This window comes from Boleophthalmus pectinirostris, unplaced genomic scaffold (assembly GCF_026225935.1).
Source record: "Boleophthalmus pectinirostris isolate CB_2022bp ecotype Guang Dong unplaced genomic scaffold, ASM2622593v1 HiC_scaffold_9, whole genome shotgun sequence".
In the NCBI taxonomy this organism is placed as follows: Eukaryota; Metazoa; Chordata; class Actinopteri; order Gobiiformes; family Gobiidae; genus Boleophthalmus; species Boleophthalmus pectinirostris.
The window spans coordinates 21,518,183-21,535,918 of record NW_026571541.1 but is presented as its reverse complement, the minus strand read 5'-3'; the positions used below and the strand labels follow the sequence as shown (position 1 = coordinate 21,535,918).

Sequence of the window (17,736 nt, the reverse complement as noted above, 5' to 3'; positions counted from 1 at the left end):
CGGCACTTCACTGGGCTTCCTGCCGCTCCAGAGGCACGTTTCTGCTGCGCTGGATTCAAGATGCCGCTGGCCAATGGAGCTGCCCCCTGGGCCAGGATCCTGGAGCTGGCCAACCACAGCACGTCCCATCCGAGGGGCGGGACATAGAGACAGGCAGACCCTGCACCACACTAGGAGTAAAAGTGCTGTAGTAGGCTAATAATCTGACATCCAAACCAGAAATGGGCCTAATAAATAAATAAGGGGTCAAAAGTTTAAATAATCTGCCAGAAAGCCAAATCCTACTGAACATGCCTAAACTTATTCTGCTGCTGACTGTAGCCTAGTTCAGTGGGCCTATTTAGGCCTATTTAAGTAAGAATCAAAAGACATCATTTAAACACGTTTTATTATATATTATTCACTGAAGCAAATACAATTTTACCAATCTGGTGTGTCATGGATGTAAAAAAGTGCAAAACCACACTGTTCCTCCTTATAAAAAACAGTTTTAAATAAAGATGAAATGTATTCCACGGCACACAAGACAGAGTCTGACTAAAAGTCCGTTCTTACATGGCACAGTAATAAACTGAAGCCAGCAAACATCAAATTAGTACAAAATACAGTACACATCTTTAGAAACATTGTCACTTGGCAACAGCACTTATTAACCTTTGGTCAGCAAAGCTTTCTTCAATTACACATCAAGTAAATAAACCAATGGGAACATGTGCTTTTTAAACATGGCGATAAAGTAGCCAATTCTGTATGATTCTATGAGCAATACATACTGTAGCCTACAGTATATTCAGAACAGATGTTATATTCACATATTCCTGATAACGATAAGCTATGACTCAAAGCTTGATGCAGAAATGTGAAACAACAATATAAAGTTACATGAGGGTAAATAATTAGGTCTACTGAAAATATTGTTTGAAAGCCCACATTCATACACAATGCAGCCAACTGAAGAGTAAAACTCTGAGGACTTCTGCACAGAATCTATTACTGAATAATAATGTCTGATTCCAGCACTGAAACAATAACAAGTGCTACTGATACAGCACAAGTTGTGAATATTGCTGAAGAAGATGAAGTGCTTAGCAACCAAATGAGTGGAGTTTCAGAGCAGATGGGTTGGCCCAAACCTTGTTTCCCACTGCTTTAGACCAGGCAGGCCTAAAAATAGCTGCAGATATGGGAGAGTGGCAGGACTTCATCAGATTTGGGCAGTCTATGATAAACTGTGTGACATATCAGCCACAACAGACACTGTGCTTCGTCCAGAGCTCCAGGACTAAAGTGGAAGCTCCAAACACCAAGAGAGTTTCACTCTTCAGCTGTAGACGTAAAACACAGGTCCCACACACACACATAAATAAAGAAAAGCAAGACTCCAAAAAGATAAGCCCCAGAGATGGGGTCATCAGAGTCCCTAAAGGCACAACAGCTAAACACTGAAGTAGGCAAAAATTCTAAGTCGGTGGGTTTGAACAAGGACTCCCTCATAGTCAAGTAAAAACATCTTTACATTTTAATATGGGGTTGTTTTGTTTTTATATAAAAATGTACATTCTCATTCATGCAGTAGCACCATGTTATTGAGGTCACTCTAATTCTTTAGAGATCCTCTACTTCCTCCTCCCACAGTATTTTCCCTGGCACCCTGTGGCCGAACCTGCAGGACAAGTTTCAATATCCATATTAATTCATAGTAAAACGTTTACATACTATTGTTTATAAGATTTTTTTTTTTTTAAATCAAGCTTACCTCTGTAGACACCTCCTCCACCACCCCCAAGGAAACCTTGAAGAGCACCATACTTTGCGGCTTTAGCTGGAAAATCAAAAGAAACTTATAAAACATATATTTTATCTTTAAAGACTGACCGATGTCACAATTCAGTGCAAAGCTGTTGAAAACAGCAGACATATTTTCTTTGAATTAATCCTCAAAATCTTAATCTCCAACATTGAGGAAAACAGATTAATGCAGCCATCTGCTTATGTCCAACCATCCTATTGCTTAAAACATATTTGAGTAGTGTGTGTACCTTGCTGAGGAGTCAGTGGAGCAGGTACATATCCACCATTACCTTGACCTTGACACACATAAACACACAGAGCAGAGTAAACGTGTTACATATTTATTTTAAAGGTAAACATACTAACCTACCATACTTGTCTACTGTATGTCAGAAAGCTTTTAAAGCTGCTTAAGGCTGAAGCAATAGGAACTCTCACACAAAGTACACAGTGTTAAACATTTTAAACAGTAATAAGTAGAGTACAATTTATCCAATTATATTGAATAATTTGAAGTATATTGTTTAAGTAAAACATAAATCAATGTGAGGAAGTGTGAGAGATTCTGATATGCAACTGAAATAGAAAAAAACAAAAACAAAAAAAACAAAAAACAAGAATTCCAAGATAAGGCTGAAGTTATGTATTTGTGTCTAACATAATGAGGAGGAGATTAAGGTTCATCAGAGGGATGAATGTTGTTTATCTGGTGTTTGAGATCTCCTCCTCTTTATGTCTTTTAGCTTTAATGCTACTGCGACAGAGCAGTTCAGCCCTTTACAGTCTGCTGTTACCTGGAAGAGCGCAGGGCTTTAATCCACGTCCTGAGCAAGGATGAAAAGCAATATTTGATATTTTATTTGTATACTTGAAACTAAGTTTTTTCTGATTTCCAAAAGTGCTAGAAAAATAATTTTACACCTTGCTTGTTATCGTCTGACAATGTGAGTCTGCATAAATCGCTTTAATTGATTTAATGGAGGAACATTCAAATGGTATAGAAAAAAATACATTTGTAATAGGCAATTTTATTGATCGTCAACAGGCCTGATTAGGTGGAATCTGCGGCTTAAGAGGATTAACAAAAAATAGTTTTGTTTATTTTACCATGTGTAAGCACATGAATCTCATAAGAGATGCTTTACACCAGATTTAGCTACAGAGCTATTTGAAAGTCAACACAAATGGGGTAAAAGGACATATAAGGAGTACCTCAAGCTTTAGTAATAGGACCTACATTATTCATAATGTAAATCAATGGTTTAAAGTAGTTTTATTAAAAATAACTTGTAATTAAAACAAACCTAACATAGCGCCGCACCAAGTAACATCGTATTATCAAGCTGATCAGACACAGACTGTAGGCTCCTCAGTGCACCACATGATATATAAGCCCCAAGAGAATACATCATATCACTGGCCATTTATTTAGCCACATTACTACAATGTCCTAATTGTAGCTTACTAAATTGTACATTGTAGCCTATTAAATTTGTAAAAATAAGTTTCAATAGGTTTATTTTCATTTGAAAAATAAATTATGCCTTATTATTATTATTTCTAGTATTATGATTGATTTATTTTTTCTGTAAAAATACTGATGAGATAACTGTTAAAAGACTGAATCAATAAACAGTATCAATAATAGTAATAGTATCGATAAATTCTTAGTGATACCCATCTTTAAATATAATTGAGAAAAGAAAAATATGAAAATTTATGAAAAGATCAAGTCATGTACTTAATTTTTTTAAGTGGGGAGATTGCTATAAGACCAATATACCGCCTTATACAAAAGAACAATAAAAAACATTACATTATCATCGCAAGCTGAAGCTCCTGAACCTGGACAAAATGATTAAGTACACAAATCTTTGTCTTCAGTTTAAAGTTATAAATGGTTTGTCTTCATGTCCACTTACACATTACCATAAGATCATCAACAATCAGGAGCACATTTGGACAACTGTCAAAGCCTCACATCAATGTAATTCTATCCTCATTAACATTAGAGAAGCAACATTATAAGATCCTTTTAGACCCTAAGACCCCTCTAAGACTCCTTTTAAACAAAAGGTTAAATAAGAACCAGTCATTGAACTTAGTCACTGGTCTGTCTGTCTGTTGCATGTATTTTAATGGCTGTGTATATAAAATCTAAATACATATTGTATATTGCTTTAACCTGTATTTTTTAGGATGACAATGTAACATCTGTCCAGGGACTACAGAATCTGCTACATTTACAGTATACAATATATAAAGTATACATATACAATTCATTAATGTACACAGTCCCTGTCAAATAACTAAACTAAACTAAATTCATTCATTCATTAGGCCATTAGAAACACTCAAAATATCCACTATAATCAACACTACAATCTGTTTTTTAAATAATTAGATTTCACATTAAAGGCCCTTGTTTAAAACTGGTCAAATAATGTTCACTCTCTTCCAGTCAATTTACAGTATCTATTTTCTAGAGATGCTCACCATAACTACAAACAACAAATAAGACCAAGCTACAGTCAGAAATCCATCCTCTTGTCAAACCATGCATCAGAGTCTGCGTTATTATGTGAACTGTATATGTGGGTTTGAAATCAACATTCTCACTAACACATAACACATTTGTTGGTCTACACACTGGACAAAAAATGTAATTAATGTAACAAGAAGCACATGTTGATATAGGTACCTGGAAAATACTGTGGATAACCTGCTCCATAGCCTTGGACACCAGGAGCTACGGCTGCAAAATACAGATATAAAAAAAAAAGGTTACATGCAAGGTATGGTACAACAACACAGAACCAGAAATACTTAAAATTATGTAGGGTACCTCCAGGATATGTCCCACCTCCTCCAAGATTTCCATAACCTAAATACAGATGTTGAGAGTTATTGGTATTACTTAGTTAATGGGTAAAAAAACAAAAAAAACAAACTCCAAATCAGTTTTCATGCAGTATACAGTCCCTGACAAAAGTCTTGTCGCTTATCCATTTTGCTTATAACCTGACTTCAAATTAATCAATTGGTTTTAGAAATGTCTCATATGAAAGCTAAAACCCTCCCAAATTATGCTCAATATACTAAAATAAATTTGCTTCACTGAAGAAAGATTGATCATTTAATGAACACAGAAAGGTCAGATTTTGGCAAGACAAAAGTTTTGTTGCCTGCAGAAAATTGAACAAATAATTTACTTCAAATACAAAAATATGTTGCATAACGTCAGTGAATTAAGTAGTGGTGCTGTGAGAGCCATATTTAATATCTTGTATGACTTCCAAGAGCTTGAAGGACTGCATCCATACGGTTCGACAATGATTCATACAATTTGTTGAAGTCATCAGGAATAGCAAAGAAAGCAGTCTTACATGCCTCCCAGAGTTCATCAAGATTCTTTGGTTTTGCCTTCCATGCTTCCTCTTTCATTCTACCCCAGACATGCTCAATGATGTTCATGTCTGGTGACTGGGCTGGCCAGTCCTGGAGCACCTTGATCTTCTTCACCTTGAGAAACTTTGATGTAGAGATAGAAGTATGTGATGGAGCACCATCCTGCTGCAAAATTTGACCCCTTTTATGGTTGGGAATGTAAGAGGTAGCTAATACTTCTTGATATTTTAGGCTATTGATATTTGCCTTCCACCCTGCAAATGTCTCACACACCCCCATACTGGATGTAACCCCAGGCCATGATTTTTCCACCACCAAGTTTAACTGTTTTCTGGGTGAATCTTGGATCCATGTGGGCTCCAGTAGGTCTCCTGCAATATTTGCGGCGGCTGTGATGTAATTCAACTGAGGATTCATCTGAGAAATCCACCTTCTGCCACTTTTCCAGTGTCCATCCTTTTAGCAGGCTGTGGGCCTTGGCAAATGCCACACGTTTTTTTAATTGCCTTTTGTTTAGTGCTGGTTTCTGTGCACTGATTCGACCATGGAGGCCATTTCGAGACAGAATTCTACAAACTGTTCTGTTCTGGTTGACACAGGGACTTGAGGTGACCAGGCCTGGTGGAGCTCTGCTGCAGTGGAAAAGGAGCTGGCCTTGGATTTTCGAATCAACAAACGATCCTCCCGAGCAGTTGTCTTGCGGGGTCTGCCGGACTTGGGCTTGTCAAAAACATCTCCAGTCATTTCAGATCTTTTTCTTATTCTTTGTACTTGATGCTGAGACACATTGAAGGTGTCAACCACCTCAGCAGTGGATCTGGTCTTCAGCCTCTTGATAATTAACGCTTTGGTCTCAGGGTGGATTTTAGGCATGTTGTCAGAGGTCAAGTTGCAGTTGATGTGAAGGTCTGGTGTGCTGGGGTTCTTTTTATACACACCCACTAATTGATTGATCAGTAACTGATCACAGGTGAGGCTGTAATCTAGGATTGGGTGCATCATATGACAAGGCGACAAGACTTTTGTCTTGCCAAAATCTGACCTTTCTGTGTTCATTAAATGATCAATCTTTCTTCAGTTAAGCAAATTTATTTTAGTATATTGAGCATAATTTGGGAGGGTTTTAGCTTTCATAAGAGACATTTCTAAAACCAATCGATTAAAAGTCAGGTTATAAGCTTTTGTTTCTACAAAATGGATAAGCGACAAGACTTTTGTCAGGGACTGTAGTAGTACAATTAATGAAATATGTTATACATGCTACCATCAGTCAGGCGTAAATGGTACCTGGTTTGGGTGGTTTAGCTCCAGCTCCTGCTCCCAACTGTCCTCCTACAAATGTAAATATATCGTGTATATACATTAATCCAAATTGGACCATTAACTAACTGTCACTCTGTGCATGAGGCAGAAGGCAGTTTGTATTATTCCTATTGCCTTTTTGCTTTAATTTTTTGCATACTAACATATTGTGTCCTATTTAGATTCATATTTAGATGTTTTCCCTTGTTAAAATAATTTTCATACACATAAGAGCATTTCTTCCTTAATTTTTACACCTTCTCTGTCTGTTCCCCCAGTTGATGTGATAATTATCCAGGAAGTATACTCTGTGCATAGCTTCATGGAACTTTTGTCAGCTATAAATTTGCAATATTTAAACAGCTTCACTCCAGTCTTTACTTTCTGTTGGAAACAATTGAACTGTTTTCAAACAATAACCTTTCAAGATGTCCAAATGTAGTTTCAAAAGCTTGACTAATGCATCATATGCTTTTTGAATGCAGGTGCTTCTCAGCTACTTCATGTCAGATGAAGAGCTAATGTTGGAAATGTCACGTACTTGGTGTACACAGATAAAATAAGAATTGGGAGCTAACATAGCTGTGTTTTTTTCTTTGACATATTTTTTGAGTACTGTGTGGTTTTGAGATTCAAGAATGTGAGCATATTCTTTTAAAACTCTATGCTTTAACAACCTTTATGACTATTTACTTTCCTACAGTTAAACAGTGTTAAAATTGTGTTGGCATAGATATATGCATATGACTGACCTTGATAACCACCAGCTGTCAATGGTATTCCAATTCCACCTCCAGTTCCACCAGCCACTAAAAAGTGAAATAAATAACATTAATTCATCACAAAGTAAACTGAATAAGACATACTCACTCACCTGGAGGTTTTAAAGGCTTGGCTCCAGGCACTTGAGACCCACTGCCATAAGGTCCTGAAAAACACAGAGCATTGCAATTAGAATGCAATGAGAACAATTCTATTTTTAAAAAAGTCATAAGAACTAAATGTGTTGCTTGCCTGAATATGGCCCAGCATAAGGATATACCCCTCCTCCTTGAGGGAGACCTGTGAAGGTAGTAGCTATTTGAAAACATACTGATATCAAATATTCTCTATGTACCAAAGAGTATAATGGTTTTGTTTCTACATGTCCTACACAAAATTGTATAATTTTAGGTTTACCTGGAACACCTGGTTTTGGTGCTTTGACCCCAGTACCTACACCTACTGAACAACATGACACTGGTTAATAACAAAAGCTGTTTGTCGCCATCTTGTGGCAAGACACGAGAAACAAAAATAAATTGGCCTACCTCCAGGTTGTTGTACGGGAGCAACTAAAAGAAATAAGTAAATAATGTAAAATAAATAATAATTCAAGAGCCACCAAACTCATGTAATTGTAGCTGGACATACTGCTTTGACTGTAGGCATACAAAACAGTATGAATACAAACAATACAAAATGGTTTGCACATACCTGGCTGACCCTGGCCTGGTGTATCACCTAAGAAAGCACAAAAAGGTGAATGTTAAACTAGTATTAAAAAAAGAAAAAGAAAGCTTAGTAGTTAATTTCCATCACCACGAGGGGGTGTCAGGACACCAGCGCCACCTGTGACATACAGATTCAGTTTAATTTAAGCACTAGTATGTGGCACATATCTGTGAATCAGTTAGCATTTTAAAATCACACCTACCAACACTTGTTCCAGCTGTGAAATCATAAAAATACAATAATTACCTGTATCATAACAATGTGATATATTCAATGTAAAGTACTTACTACTTGGCTGAACAACCCCACCGGCAACTGTTAAAAATAATAATTTCTGATTAGATTAGCACTTAAAGTTAGATAAGTATGCTGATTAGTTGAGACCTACCTCCTGCTTTTTTAATCCAAATACGAGGTTGAAAATAAAAAAAATAAATACATTTTATTGGCTTTGATAAGGAAAATGTAACATCACTAGTTACATGCGTAAAAAAATATGTGATGTTAGTAGAAATCGAAATGTGAACATAATCAGACAGCAAGGACAAAATGCAAGCACACTTTGTAGCTTGAGTAAATAATATAACTAACACAGTCACATATACACTGACATTATTATCGTCATTTTGATGGTGAATAGTAGTGCTTAGTGTGTCCTTTTGAAAAACTAACAAACATACAGGTTGCTTAAAAACATTTAGTTTAGGATCATATTAAATTCATGCACAAGTAACTCTTACTGCTGGGCTGTGGGACACCTGGAACTGTGCCATTAACGGCATCAGGAATAGATTCTGCCAAAACATCCAGTAACAAGGCATAAGCTGAAGCAGAAATGAAAAGCAATGGCACAGTGTAGGCTCTAAGCACAGGTCAGCTTTTAGGCTAAAGGAGCTAGAAAGGTTTGAGTTACATATAGTATTGATTAATTCACCACAGTATCATGGGTGGTCTCTCATCAATATGTGAATAATCACAAACTCACTTTACTACTACCATACTTATTTAGACCTTTATCACTTTTTTGCAATTGCAGATTATTTTTATGAACATGCAATCACACTAGAAAACATATTTTTATACCTGAACCTGGTCTAGGTGTTCCAGTGGTAGCCACATCAGTTACTGCAAACCAACAGCAAATGACATTACATTACATTTATTGTTGGTATAATGTTTCTCATTTTAAGCATTACCTTCCGCTCCACCGGGGCGACTTGTACCACCTGGAACTACAGAGCCATGTGGCAGTCCACCAAGTCCTGAACTGGGAGTAGCTCCTGGAACCGTGAGCCCTGATCCTGTGAGACCTGGTACAAACAGTGTATAAAGTATTTCATATTTGCCCCAGAGCTAGATATATAAGCTTTTTGTCAAAGTGGTTTTATGACTGTATATTAAACACTTACCAGGTTTGGGTGGTTTTGCACCATCTGGATACACTGCAAACAAAATAATGTCACATTAAAAGTTCCAATTGTTCTGAAAATGTTCAAGATACTGGTAGAAGATAGTCATTATGTTTGGATAGGGGTTAATTGTACCTCCTGGACCAACACCAGGTACAACTCCTCCAGGGCCCCCTGTCAAGCCTGTGGCACAAAGCAACTTACAGTTGCAGCACGGAAAAATTTTTATAATTGAGCTAATGATGTTATACCATGTTTAGCAGCCTTTGCAGATGCAAGATGTTGTTGTCCTACACCACTAGGTACTCCTCCCCCTCCCGTTGCTAGCCCTGTGGCTTGTGTAAGTATAAGGAGATATGGGTTAGTAAATAATGACATATGACAAGCATTTGAAGACCAAGCACCAATCATCACCTACCATATTTTTGAGCTTTTGCTGCAGCAGAATACTGCCCACCTCCAAAGGGACCTCCTCCTCCTGTCCCGGCACCAACATCTTGTAAAGAAACACACTTAGAAGGGCTGAATAGTCATATTATAACTCAATATTGTGTTGAAGCAGCCTTTGAACTTTACTTCCATATCCAGTGCCAGGAAAAACTTGTCCAGCTCCTCCAGGGACTCCACCTCCAGTTACACCTGTTCCTAAATAATGATAATTTAATAAATTATTACTATTATTATTTATTTCTTATATTACAGCTACTAAAACATTATTTAGAATTATTTTCTTACCATACTTTGGCGGTTTTACCCCAGATGCCAAGGCTACAGTAAAAAAAGTATATGTAAACACTGTTGAATTACAGATCTAATGAAACAACACTTATGACAGCCTTACATCCATAACCAGGTACATAGGGACTTCTTGCTGGATTTTGTACACCTGGAAAAAATCCAGTTCCTCCTGGACCAACACCTACAAATGGGAATGTTATTGTTTGCATACATTTTTGGAAGAAAAAAAAGTCCACTTACCATATTTTGCAGCTTTGGCAGCAGCAGAGTATTGTCCTCCACCAGGGCCCACGCCAGGCACTCTTCCTGCCCCAGCAAAACCTCCAACCCCTGCTCCTGGTCCCAACTGTCCTCCTGTTCCTATGGCAGAAATTATTTAGTTTTAATCTCAACGAAGCCGCACATACAGAAAAAAGGTCTACCATATTTAGCAGCTTTGGAAGCAGAGATTTGTCCACCGCCCAGCCCTCCACCAGGGAGTCCACCACCAGGGAGTCCGCCACCAGGGAGTCCGCCACCAGGGAGTCCGCCACCAGGGAGTACACCACCATAACCTCCTCCTGGTCCTGTTCCCACCTGTCCTCCTATACCTTGTGAAGATACGTATTTATGTAAGAATCAACAAGTGCATGTTAACCCACACAGTACTATTTTACCATATTTAGCAGCTTTGGCAGCAGCAGAGTATTGTCCACCACCAGGAAGTCCGCTACCAGGGAGTCCACCACCAGGGAGTGCGCCACCAGGGAGTCCGCCACCAGGAAGTCCGCCACCAGGAAGGCCACCACCAGGGAGTCCGCCACCATAACCTCCTGGTCCTGTTCCCACCTGTCCTCCTGCACCTTGTGAAGATACATATTTATGTAAGTTTAAAATATCAATAAGTGCATGAAACACAGACAGTACTATTCTACCATATTTAGCAGCTTTAGCAGCAGCAGAGTATTGTCCGCCACCAGGGAGTCCTCTTCCAGGGAGTCCTCCACCAGGGAGTCCTCCACCAGGGAGTCCACCACCAGGGAGTCCACCACCAGGAAGTCCTCCACCATAACCTCCTTGTCCTCCTGGCCCTGTTCCCACCTGTCCTCCTGCACCTTGTGAAGATACATATTGTAAATTTAAAAGAATGAATAAGTGCCTTTACAGGCAGACAGTACCAGTCTACCATATTTAGCAGCTTTGGCAGCAGCAGAGTATTGTCCACCACCGGGGAGTCCACCACCAGGGAGTCCACCACCAGGGAGTCCACCACCAGGAAGTCCACCACCATAACCTCCTTGTCCTCCTGGTCCTGTTCCCACGTGTCCTCCTACTCCTGCAGGAGATGATTTTATGTCATCCTCAAAAACACAAAAATCTCTGGCTGGGAACAAAGTTTATAATGTTACCATATTTGGCAGCCTTGGAAGCAGCAGAGTATTGCCCACCACCCACTGCACCACTAGGGCCACTGCCAGGAATCCCACCAAAACCTCCTCCTCCCAATCCACCTGTTCCCACTTGACCCCCTGCTCCTATCAAAGTGATTGTTTAGAAACATACAAAAGGTTAATAAAAGGGGCCTATACAAACACACACACACACACACACACACAGAATTTACCATATTTAGCAGCTTTGTAAGCTGCTGAGTATTGCCCACCACCCACACCTCCACCAGGGCCTGCCCCTGTCCCAACATAACCTCCTCCTCCCAGCCCGCCTGTTCCAAGCTGTCCTCCTCCTGGAAAAACAACAACATTTATTTAGAATCTGTTGATAATTAGACAACAGCAGTTTACTAACACAGCTATATTAAGAGCTACCAAAGGACTTGGAAACCTGAGTGGGCTAACCATTCTGACATGTCCCACAAAACAAAAAAAGTAGTTCAGAAAATCGGAACTGATTTGTTGTTCAAAGTTAAGATAATGAATATAGCATTTTGCTGATTAAGAATTGTTTTGTGATATAGCACATTTATGTTAACAATGCTGTTTTACCCAAAAGATGGACAATACTGACCTCCTGGTATAAGTCCACCTGTGCCACCGACACCGCCCTGTACTACCCCTGTATAAATATATATTCAATTTTATTCTTCTTTTGTGACAAGAGAGTTTGCAACTGCAGGTATTTTACCTGTCCCAACAGGGTATCCAGGTATTGTTCCAGAACTACTCTTTCCTCCAGGAAGTCCAGCTCCAGTATTGCCAAACCCCCCATAAGCTGAAAAAAATAAATAAAACTGTTTGAAATTAATTTTAGATTTATTTGTGATGGACTTTGGAAAAAAAGGTACCAAAGGGCTGTTTGCCTCCTCCGGGTTTTGCTCCATATGCCCCTAAAACAATAATGATTACGTTCTAAATATTGTCAGGAAATGCTTAGCCAACTACTAAAGAACCAAGTTATTACTAGAAATTATTCACAAAATGAAATGTGAAAGCAAGTACAGAAGCATGCCATATTGTATGCAGAGTTCTACAGCATATGTATAATTCTCACTGAGAAACTGGTAAAACTTTGCACATTTTAAAAATTATCCACCTGGCACTTTAGGTGATTTAAGAGGATATCCATGGAACAATCCAGTCTGACCATATCCACGACCACCTATTCAATGAGAGACAATTTTTGGTATAAGATCACCATGTGTAAAAGGAAACTGTGGTATGTACCTGGTCCAACTCCGGTTTGTCCTCCTCCTGCTCCTCCTGCAACTGTGTGATAGAAAAACAAGGTAAACATTTGAAAAGAATAAATGTTTTTAGATCATGAATATGACTTGATTCTCACTCGATTTTTGATTCAGGTCAGTCCCAGTGGGTACTCCAGGAAGAACTCCACGTCCCCCAAAGCCTGCAGGTGAAGACCAAATATGATAAAAATAATAAATATGTTTAAGAATATATGTAGAAAAAATAACAAGTAACCACACACCTTGTCCAGGGACTAACCCCCCTTGGTAGAGTCCAGGTATGCCAACACCTGCCACAGTCAGACACAGTAATTAACTATATTGCATGTTTGAATAAATGAGATATTTTCCTGGTCCCACTGTTGAGTCAGACAAAATGCAGTCTGCTGAATGGATTTGTTTAATTTTATTTTCCCAAAATATACTCATGGAACATAACATGAATTTGTTGTGAATGTCGAACAGAGAGCTGCATTTTGTCTAAAAAGTTATTTAGTTTTGACTCCATTAGACCTGGCACTTTAGCTGCTTTTTTTCCTGTTCCACCAGTCGTCACGCCAGGAAGGCCTGTCTGAGGATTTATATGTGCTGAAATTCAAGACAAATGTATTTTGAATTCATTAGGATAAATACAAAATGGCACCAGCAGACTATTGGCTTGACAATCTGTCACAGTATGTAATTTTAAATAAGAAAATGTCTACCTCCAGTTGCCCCAGGACCAAGTCCAGTTCCAGCTCCTAAAAGAAATCACGAAATGTTAGAAATTACATTTGTAATAGGAATTGTAATCCAGGATCTCTACTCCATAACACTAGTGACCAAAAGAGGGCGCTCTGCTCTTGCTTGCTTCATGGGCCCAACATGACCTAATCAAAGAAGACTTTGGAACTCCCGTGGAAGCTCTAATCTGCTCTGTTAGTCTGTCATCAAGCCATGATCAAAAGTAATAAGGTTAATACATGATGTAATCAGGACAGCTAACCAGAATACATGGCATTTGCCTTGCCTCATCAAATGCCTCATTTCCCCAGCCATACCCTCATTCAGAAAATGAGATGTCAGTTTCACTTCTAAGGCAACTTGGCAGTGCAAAAAACACACTTATGTCTGAACAAGATCATTCTTTTAGTGCCATAAGTTTTGTCATATTCAATAAATATGTTGACTAGTCAGGGTTAAAGGGCAGCATACCTGTTTGAGGTAAAAATCCTCCCCCTGCACCTGTGGGTATGAAAGAAAGTTTTGTCTTTCAATCTTGAAGGCAAAACATCAGGAACACTTTATTAAATCCAGAAATCAACTTTTTGTTTTATTCTAAGAAATGACCTCTTTTTGCAGCTTTCTGGCCAGCTCCTGGGTAGATCCCGCCAGCGCCCCCTCCGTATGCTCCATAACCGCCTGCAAACAAAAATATAACAATTTAAGAGTACAAGTTCAAAGTTTATTAAAAGTGCATGTGGCGTCTACATGTAAACTGAGAAATGCCAATATATTACCACACACCTCCTCCAAGACCGCCAGCTCCAAGACCCCCTCCGCCAAATCCACCCACTCCAAGGTTGCCATATCCTTGATGAGAGGAAAATGACAAAATGAGTGAAGAGAAAGAAAAACAATGTTGCGCAAATGGTAAACGGGCCAAGACCAGTCAAAGCAAAGCAATATGTAAGATGTTAGTCATTTAGTTCACGCTGAATACCTTTCACTAAATACAATTGAGTCATTATCCAGGATCAGCAGACATGCCTTAGCATACTGTGTGTTTAGAAAAATAAAGTACAGAAAATACCAGTCCAAACCAAGTAAACAATGAGAACAAAAATGAACCGACATTTATTATTCTGAGCTCAAGACCCAAGTAAATGTGTACTGAATGTGCAGCGTGAACAACATGAGAGGTACGGTGGTACAGTGGTAAGCACTTCTGTCACATGGCAGGCTATGTCCTGGGTACGGTTCCCAAGCGTCCTGGGTCCCTGAGGCCCTTTCTGAGTGGCGTGTGCATGTTCTGGCAGTGCTTGTGTAGATTTCCTCCAGGTGCTCCAGTTTCTCCTACAACTAAAACATGTAGAATAGGGGCCATTTTAGGGCCAGGATTAAAATGAGATTCCAAATCTCAGTGGGACTTCTGGTTAAATAAAGAATTTAAGAATGCAGGAATGCACTGGGAGAGAGTTCACAAATCACATGAGCAGGCGGTTTGATAAGCACCACACTAATGTTAGCCAAGATGCTTTGCTAAAAAGTGAACAATTTGTTCATAAATTACACAGTTGGAGAGCTCATTTTCTCCCCTGACTCTGACCAGGAATTAGTCTTTTGTCATAATTGTCCACTCATCCTATCAGATTCTGTATGTATAATATTTGTGCTCATTAGTGAAAAAAAATTAAAGGATAGAAATATTTTAAGAGCAAATTTAATGTTTTCTTTGAAATTAAATAAAGTGTTTTGTTTAAAATAGAATTAACAAAGATTCATAAACATAAACAAACATAAAATTCAAACCTATGAGAAATGATCAAAACAGGCTGTCTCAAAAAGCATATCAAATTTCACAAACACCTGGTCCTCTGATAACAGCATTGTGTCACGGTGACTGCTTGAAGATAACAGCCCGAAAGAGTAAATACACCTGTCACTTTTGGAGAAACAGAGGGAAAAGAGAGGGTCACTCCACCTGTCTTTATATGTACCCTGGAATTCAGGTTATCAGGGTCAAAAAGCACCACCCACAACGGTTTGAGATGCAGACATTTCCGTAAGTGACCATCTGTACAGGACTTGGGCAGGTACTACAGTTGGAGGAAGAAACTATTTTTCTGTACTTCTTTGTGTATGACATCACCAAAAAAGAAAATGAGCCAAGTCTACAACTCTATAGGTTGTGTATTTTCAATTGTAACAAAGAGTGGACATTGGCTGGCTTGTCTCTTCTGATTGTATGTTTAAACAAAACCAAGAGGGAGCGTTTTGGTACAAATCTAACGTGTTTATTCATATTTACCACTTCACGTCAAGGAAACTAGCATGCTATTGTACGCTTATTACGACAAGTCATTTTACACAAATAGATCTGGCTTAGCTCACACAATATTGGAAGTCAACAGCGCAGTTTGTTGCTGTGAACCTCACACACGAAAAGCTGTCATTGTGACCCAAGGCTTCAAATCATCACTTTGCTTGGTGCTGTTCCCAATGTACAGTTGATTGCAGACAAGCTCATGTGAGGGATCATTTTCTCAGTGACCAAAGCTTAATAAGAAGCCTAAGAGAGCAATTGAAACACAAACTGCTTTTGGATCCCGGTCAAAACAACCTAGCAAAACGTCCAAAGTCTAAATACAAGATGGATAAGGCTGAAATCCAATACTACACAAGGGGGAGAAGAATGGGCTAAGAAAACTGTGAGGAATGGTTCCAGTACCTCAGTGTATCATAGTTTCTGAAACAAGACAGAAGCATGCACTGTCCTTTAAGGAGAATTACTCGCTTATATGTAACACATAGTTGGAAATGACAAGTCACCTCTGCAGGGTAAAAAAAATAGAATCTATAGTGAAATCTGCTTGTTGATTGATCGGGAACCAGGAAACACATCTGGTGCAAAGAATATGTCAAATCCACATTCAAATCCCTGCATGATTTTTATATTACAATAAATAGTAAAGGGGAAATTCAGTTCTGTCAACTACACAAAAGTTTTTTGATAGAATATGTTTATGGTAAAATTGCTGGTGGACACTGCTTTATATCTGCATCAACCAATCTGACCAGAACTGAAAAATCTGTGAAACGGGAAAAGGGATTTCACAAACATTACAATACAGTGTAGATTAGTTATTATATACTAAATACCCATTTCATTTTCACATCATTGTCATGAAAAGTGTGTAAGAATATATAATAATTAAATCATATCTTCTAGCCCAGTAGATGTAAGCTTGTTTTGAAGAATTGTAAAAGGTATGATGGAGAACACTTGCACAGTGGACTCTCTTCTCCTCTGGTGATGAAGTGTCATTGATATTGAGTCAAGTCTGACGAAAACATCGTTCTACAGTTCTTGTTCTGCATACAGATCCAGTTCATTGACTGGACAGCGTGAAAATAAATATCTGCCTTCAATCTAAGCATGGAAATGTCTAACTTGTTCTCTGGGGGTTTGTGTAAGGTAATCCACCCTTTTCTCCACCAGAGGAGCAAAAGAGTCATTAATTACACATTCAATCATCTTTCCAGCTCATCGTTTTTATGTCAGCCCTGACAGAGGTTGCACAATCAAATACTAAATTGTAATTATAACACTGAGAAATATAAATATGTTTCTTCCTAATTTCTATAAACCCTTTTTTACTTAGAGAACCAGCTGGCCTTGGCAATGGTTTAACATATAAGAGCAAAGAATTCCATGGCAGCAATCCATTGGAGCAGACGTGCAGAGAGCAGGCTTCAACCTCTGGAATGTGCATGAATATTTTAAGAAATGTTTTAATGTCATTCCTAGATTTAACTAATGGGGTGTCTGTGATAAAAACACAATTTATTGAGCACAGTAAGAGGAAGTTTTTTGACTGCATTGTAGAAAAATTTTGCAGGCTCTTGTAAATGCTGTTTTGTGTGAAATAGACAGTATCTCCCTGATAAGCTAATCTTCAAGTAGTTTAATAGAAAATCACAATGTTGATGTGACGGACAGGGACCTGATGTTTCTCATCTGTGGTCTAAGTAACTCATTGTCTTCATAATCATTATATCATTTTTGAGGTCTATTTTACAAGTTGAGGATTCAAGCACATTCTTTGGCACTGACATATACATCAGAATGTTAAATGATTTTTCTTGAGTAGTTGCTGATTGCTGGTTAGAAGACAAAATAAAGATACCCAGCCACTATTACTCCTTGGTTTA

General features: G+C 38.5%; 1 protein-coding gene across 8 annotated transcripts in view; it reads right to left on the bottom strand.

Annotated features, from left to right (window-relative positions):
• Positions 1-370: 370 nt before the first annotated feature.
• Positions 371-17,736, bottom strand: part of elna (elastin a) — a 29,092-nt gene continuing 11,726 nt past the window's right edge. For 2 of the 8 annotated variants that reach the window (XM_055148042.1, XM_055148044.1), the window contains exons 6-49: positions 14,329-14,394; positions 14,152-14,223; positions 14,017-14,046; positions 13,527-13,562; positions 13,336-13,410; positions 13,065-13,112; positions 12,921-12,983; positions 12,803-12,844; positions 12,672-12,737; positions 12,424-12,465; positions 12,264-12,350; positions 12,147-12,194; positions 11,746-11,865; positions 11,531-11,656; positions 11,308-11,457; positions 11,057-11,236; positions 10,799-10,984; positions 10,565-10,732; positions 10,383-10,502; positions 10,246-10,323; positions 10,140-10,172; positions 9,981-10,049; positions 9,823-9,900; positions 9,656-9,739; positions 9,540-9,587; positions 9,405-9,437; positions 9,192-9,305; positions 9,078-9,120; positions 8,284-8,312; positions 8,198-8,212; positions 8,083-8,112; positions 7,978-8,004; positions 7,812-7,835; positions 7,681-7,725; positions 7,516-7,563; positions 7,376-7,429; positions 7,254-7,310; positions 6,487-6,531; positions 4,637-4,675; positions 4,493-4,546; positions 2,586-2,615; positions 2,040-2,087; positions 1,757-1,822; positions 371-1,663 (exon numbers count right to left, since the gene is read on the bottom strand). In XM_055148042.1, coding sequence (XP_055004017.1) covers positions 1,617-1,663; positions 1,757-1,822; positions 2,040-2,087; positions 2,586-2,615; positions 4,493-4,546; positions 4,637-4,675; positions 6,487-6,531; positions 7,254-7,310; positions 7,376-7,429; positions 7,516-7,563; positions 7,681-7,725; positions 7,812-7,835; positions 7,978-8,004; positions 8,083-8,112; positions 8,198-8,212; positions 8,284-8,312; positions 9,078-9,120; positions 9,192-9,305; positions 9,405-9,437; positions 9,540-9,587; positions 9,656-9,739; positions 9,823-9,900; positions 9,981-10,049; positions 10,140-10,172; positions 10,246-10,323; positions 10,383-10,502; positions 10,565-10,732; positions 10,799-10,984; positions 11,057-11,236; positions 11,308-11,457; positions 11,531-11,656; positions 11,746-11,865; positions 12,147-12,194; positions 12,264-12,350; positions 12,424-12,465; positions 12,672-12,737; positions 12,803-12,844; positions 12,921-12,983; positions 13,065-13,112; positions 13,336-13,410; positions 13,527-13,562; positions 14,017-14,046; positions 14,152-14,223; positions 14,329-14,394 — 2,963 coding nt within the window. In that variant the 3' untranslated portion in view covers positions 371-1,616. Of the gene's footprint in view, positions 1,664-1,756; positions 1,823-2,039; positions 2,088-2,585; positions 2,616-4,492; positions 4,547-4,636; positions 4,676-6,486; positions 6,532-7,253; positions 7,311-7,375; positions 7,430-7,515; positions 7,564-7,680; positions 7,726-7,811; positions 7,836-7,977; positions 8,005-8,082; positions 8,113-8,197; positions 8,213-8,283; positions 8,313-8,633; positions 8,790-9,077; positions 9,121-9,191; positions 9,306-9,404; positions 9,438-9,539; positions 9,588-9,655; positions 9,740-9,822; positions 9,901-9,980; positions 10,050-10,139; positions 10,173-10,245; positions 10,324-10,382; positions 10,503-10,564; positions 10,733-10,798; positions 10,985-11,056; positions 11,237-11,307; positions 11,458-11,530; positions 11,657-11,745; positions 11,866-12,146; positions 12,195-12,263; positions 12,351-12,423; positions 12,466-12,671; positions 12,738-12,802; positions 12,845-12,920; positions 12,984-13,064; positions 13,113-13,335; positions 13,411-13,526; positions 13,563-14,016; positions 14,047-14,151; positions 14,224-14,328; positions 14,395-17,736 lie in introns of those variants that run through there. The other 6 variants (XM_055148043.1, XM_055148045.1, XM_055148046.1 and 3 more) reach the window with 6 other exon arrangements.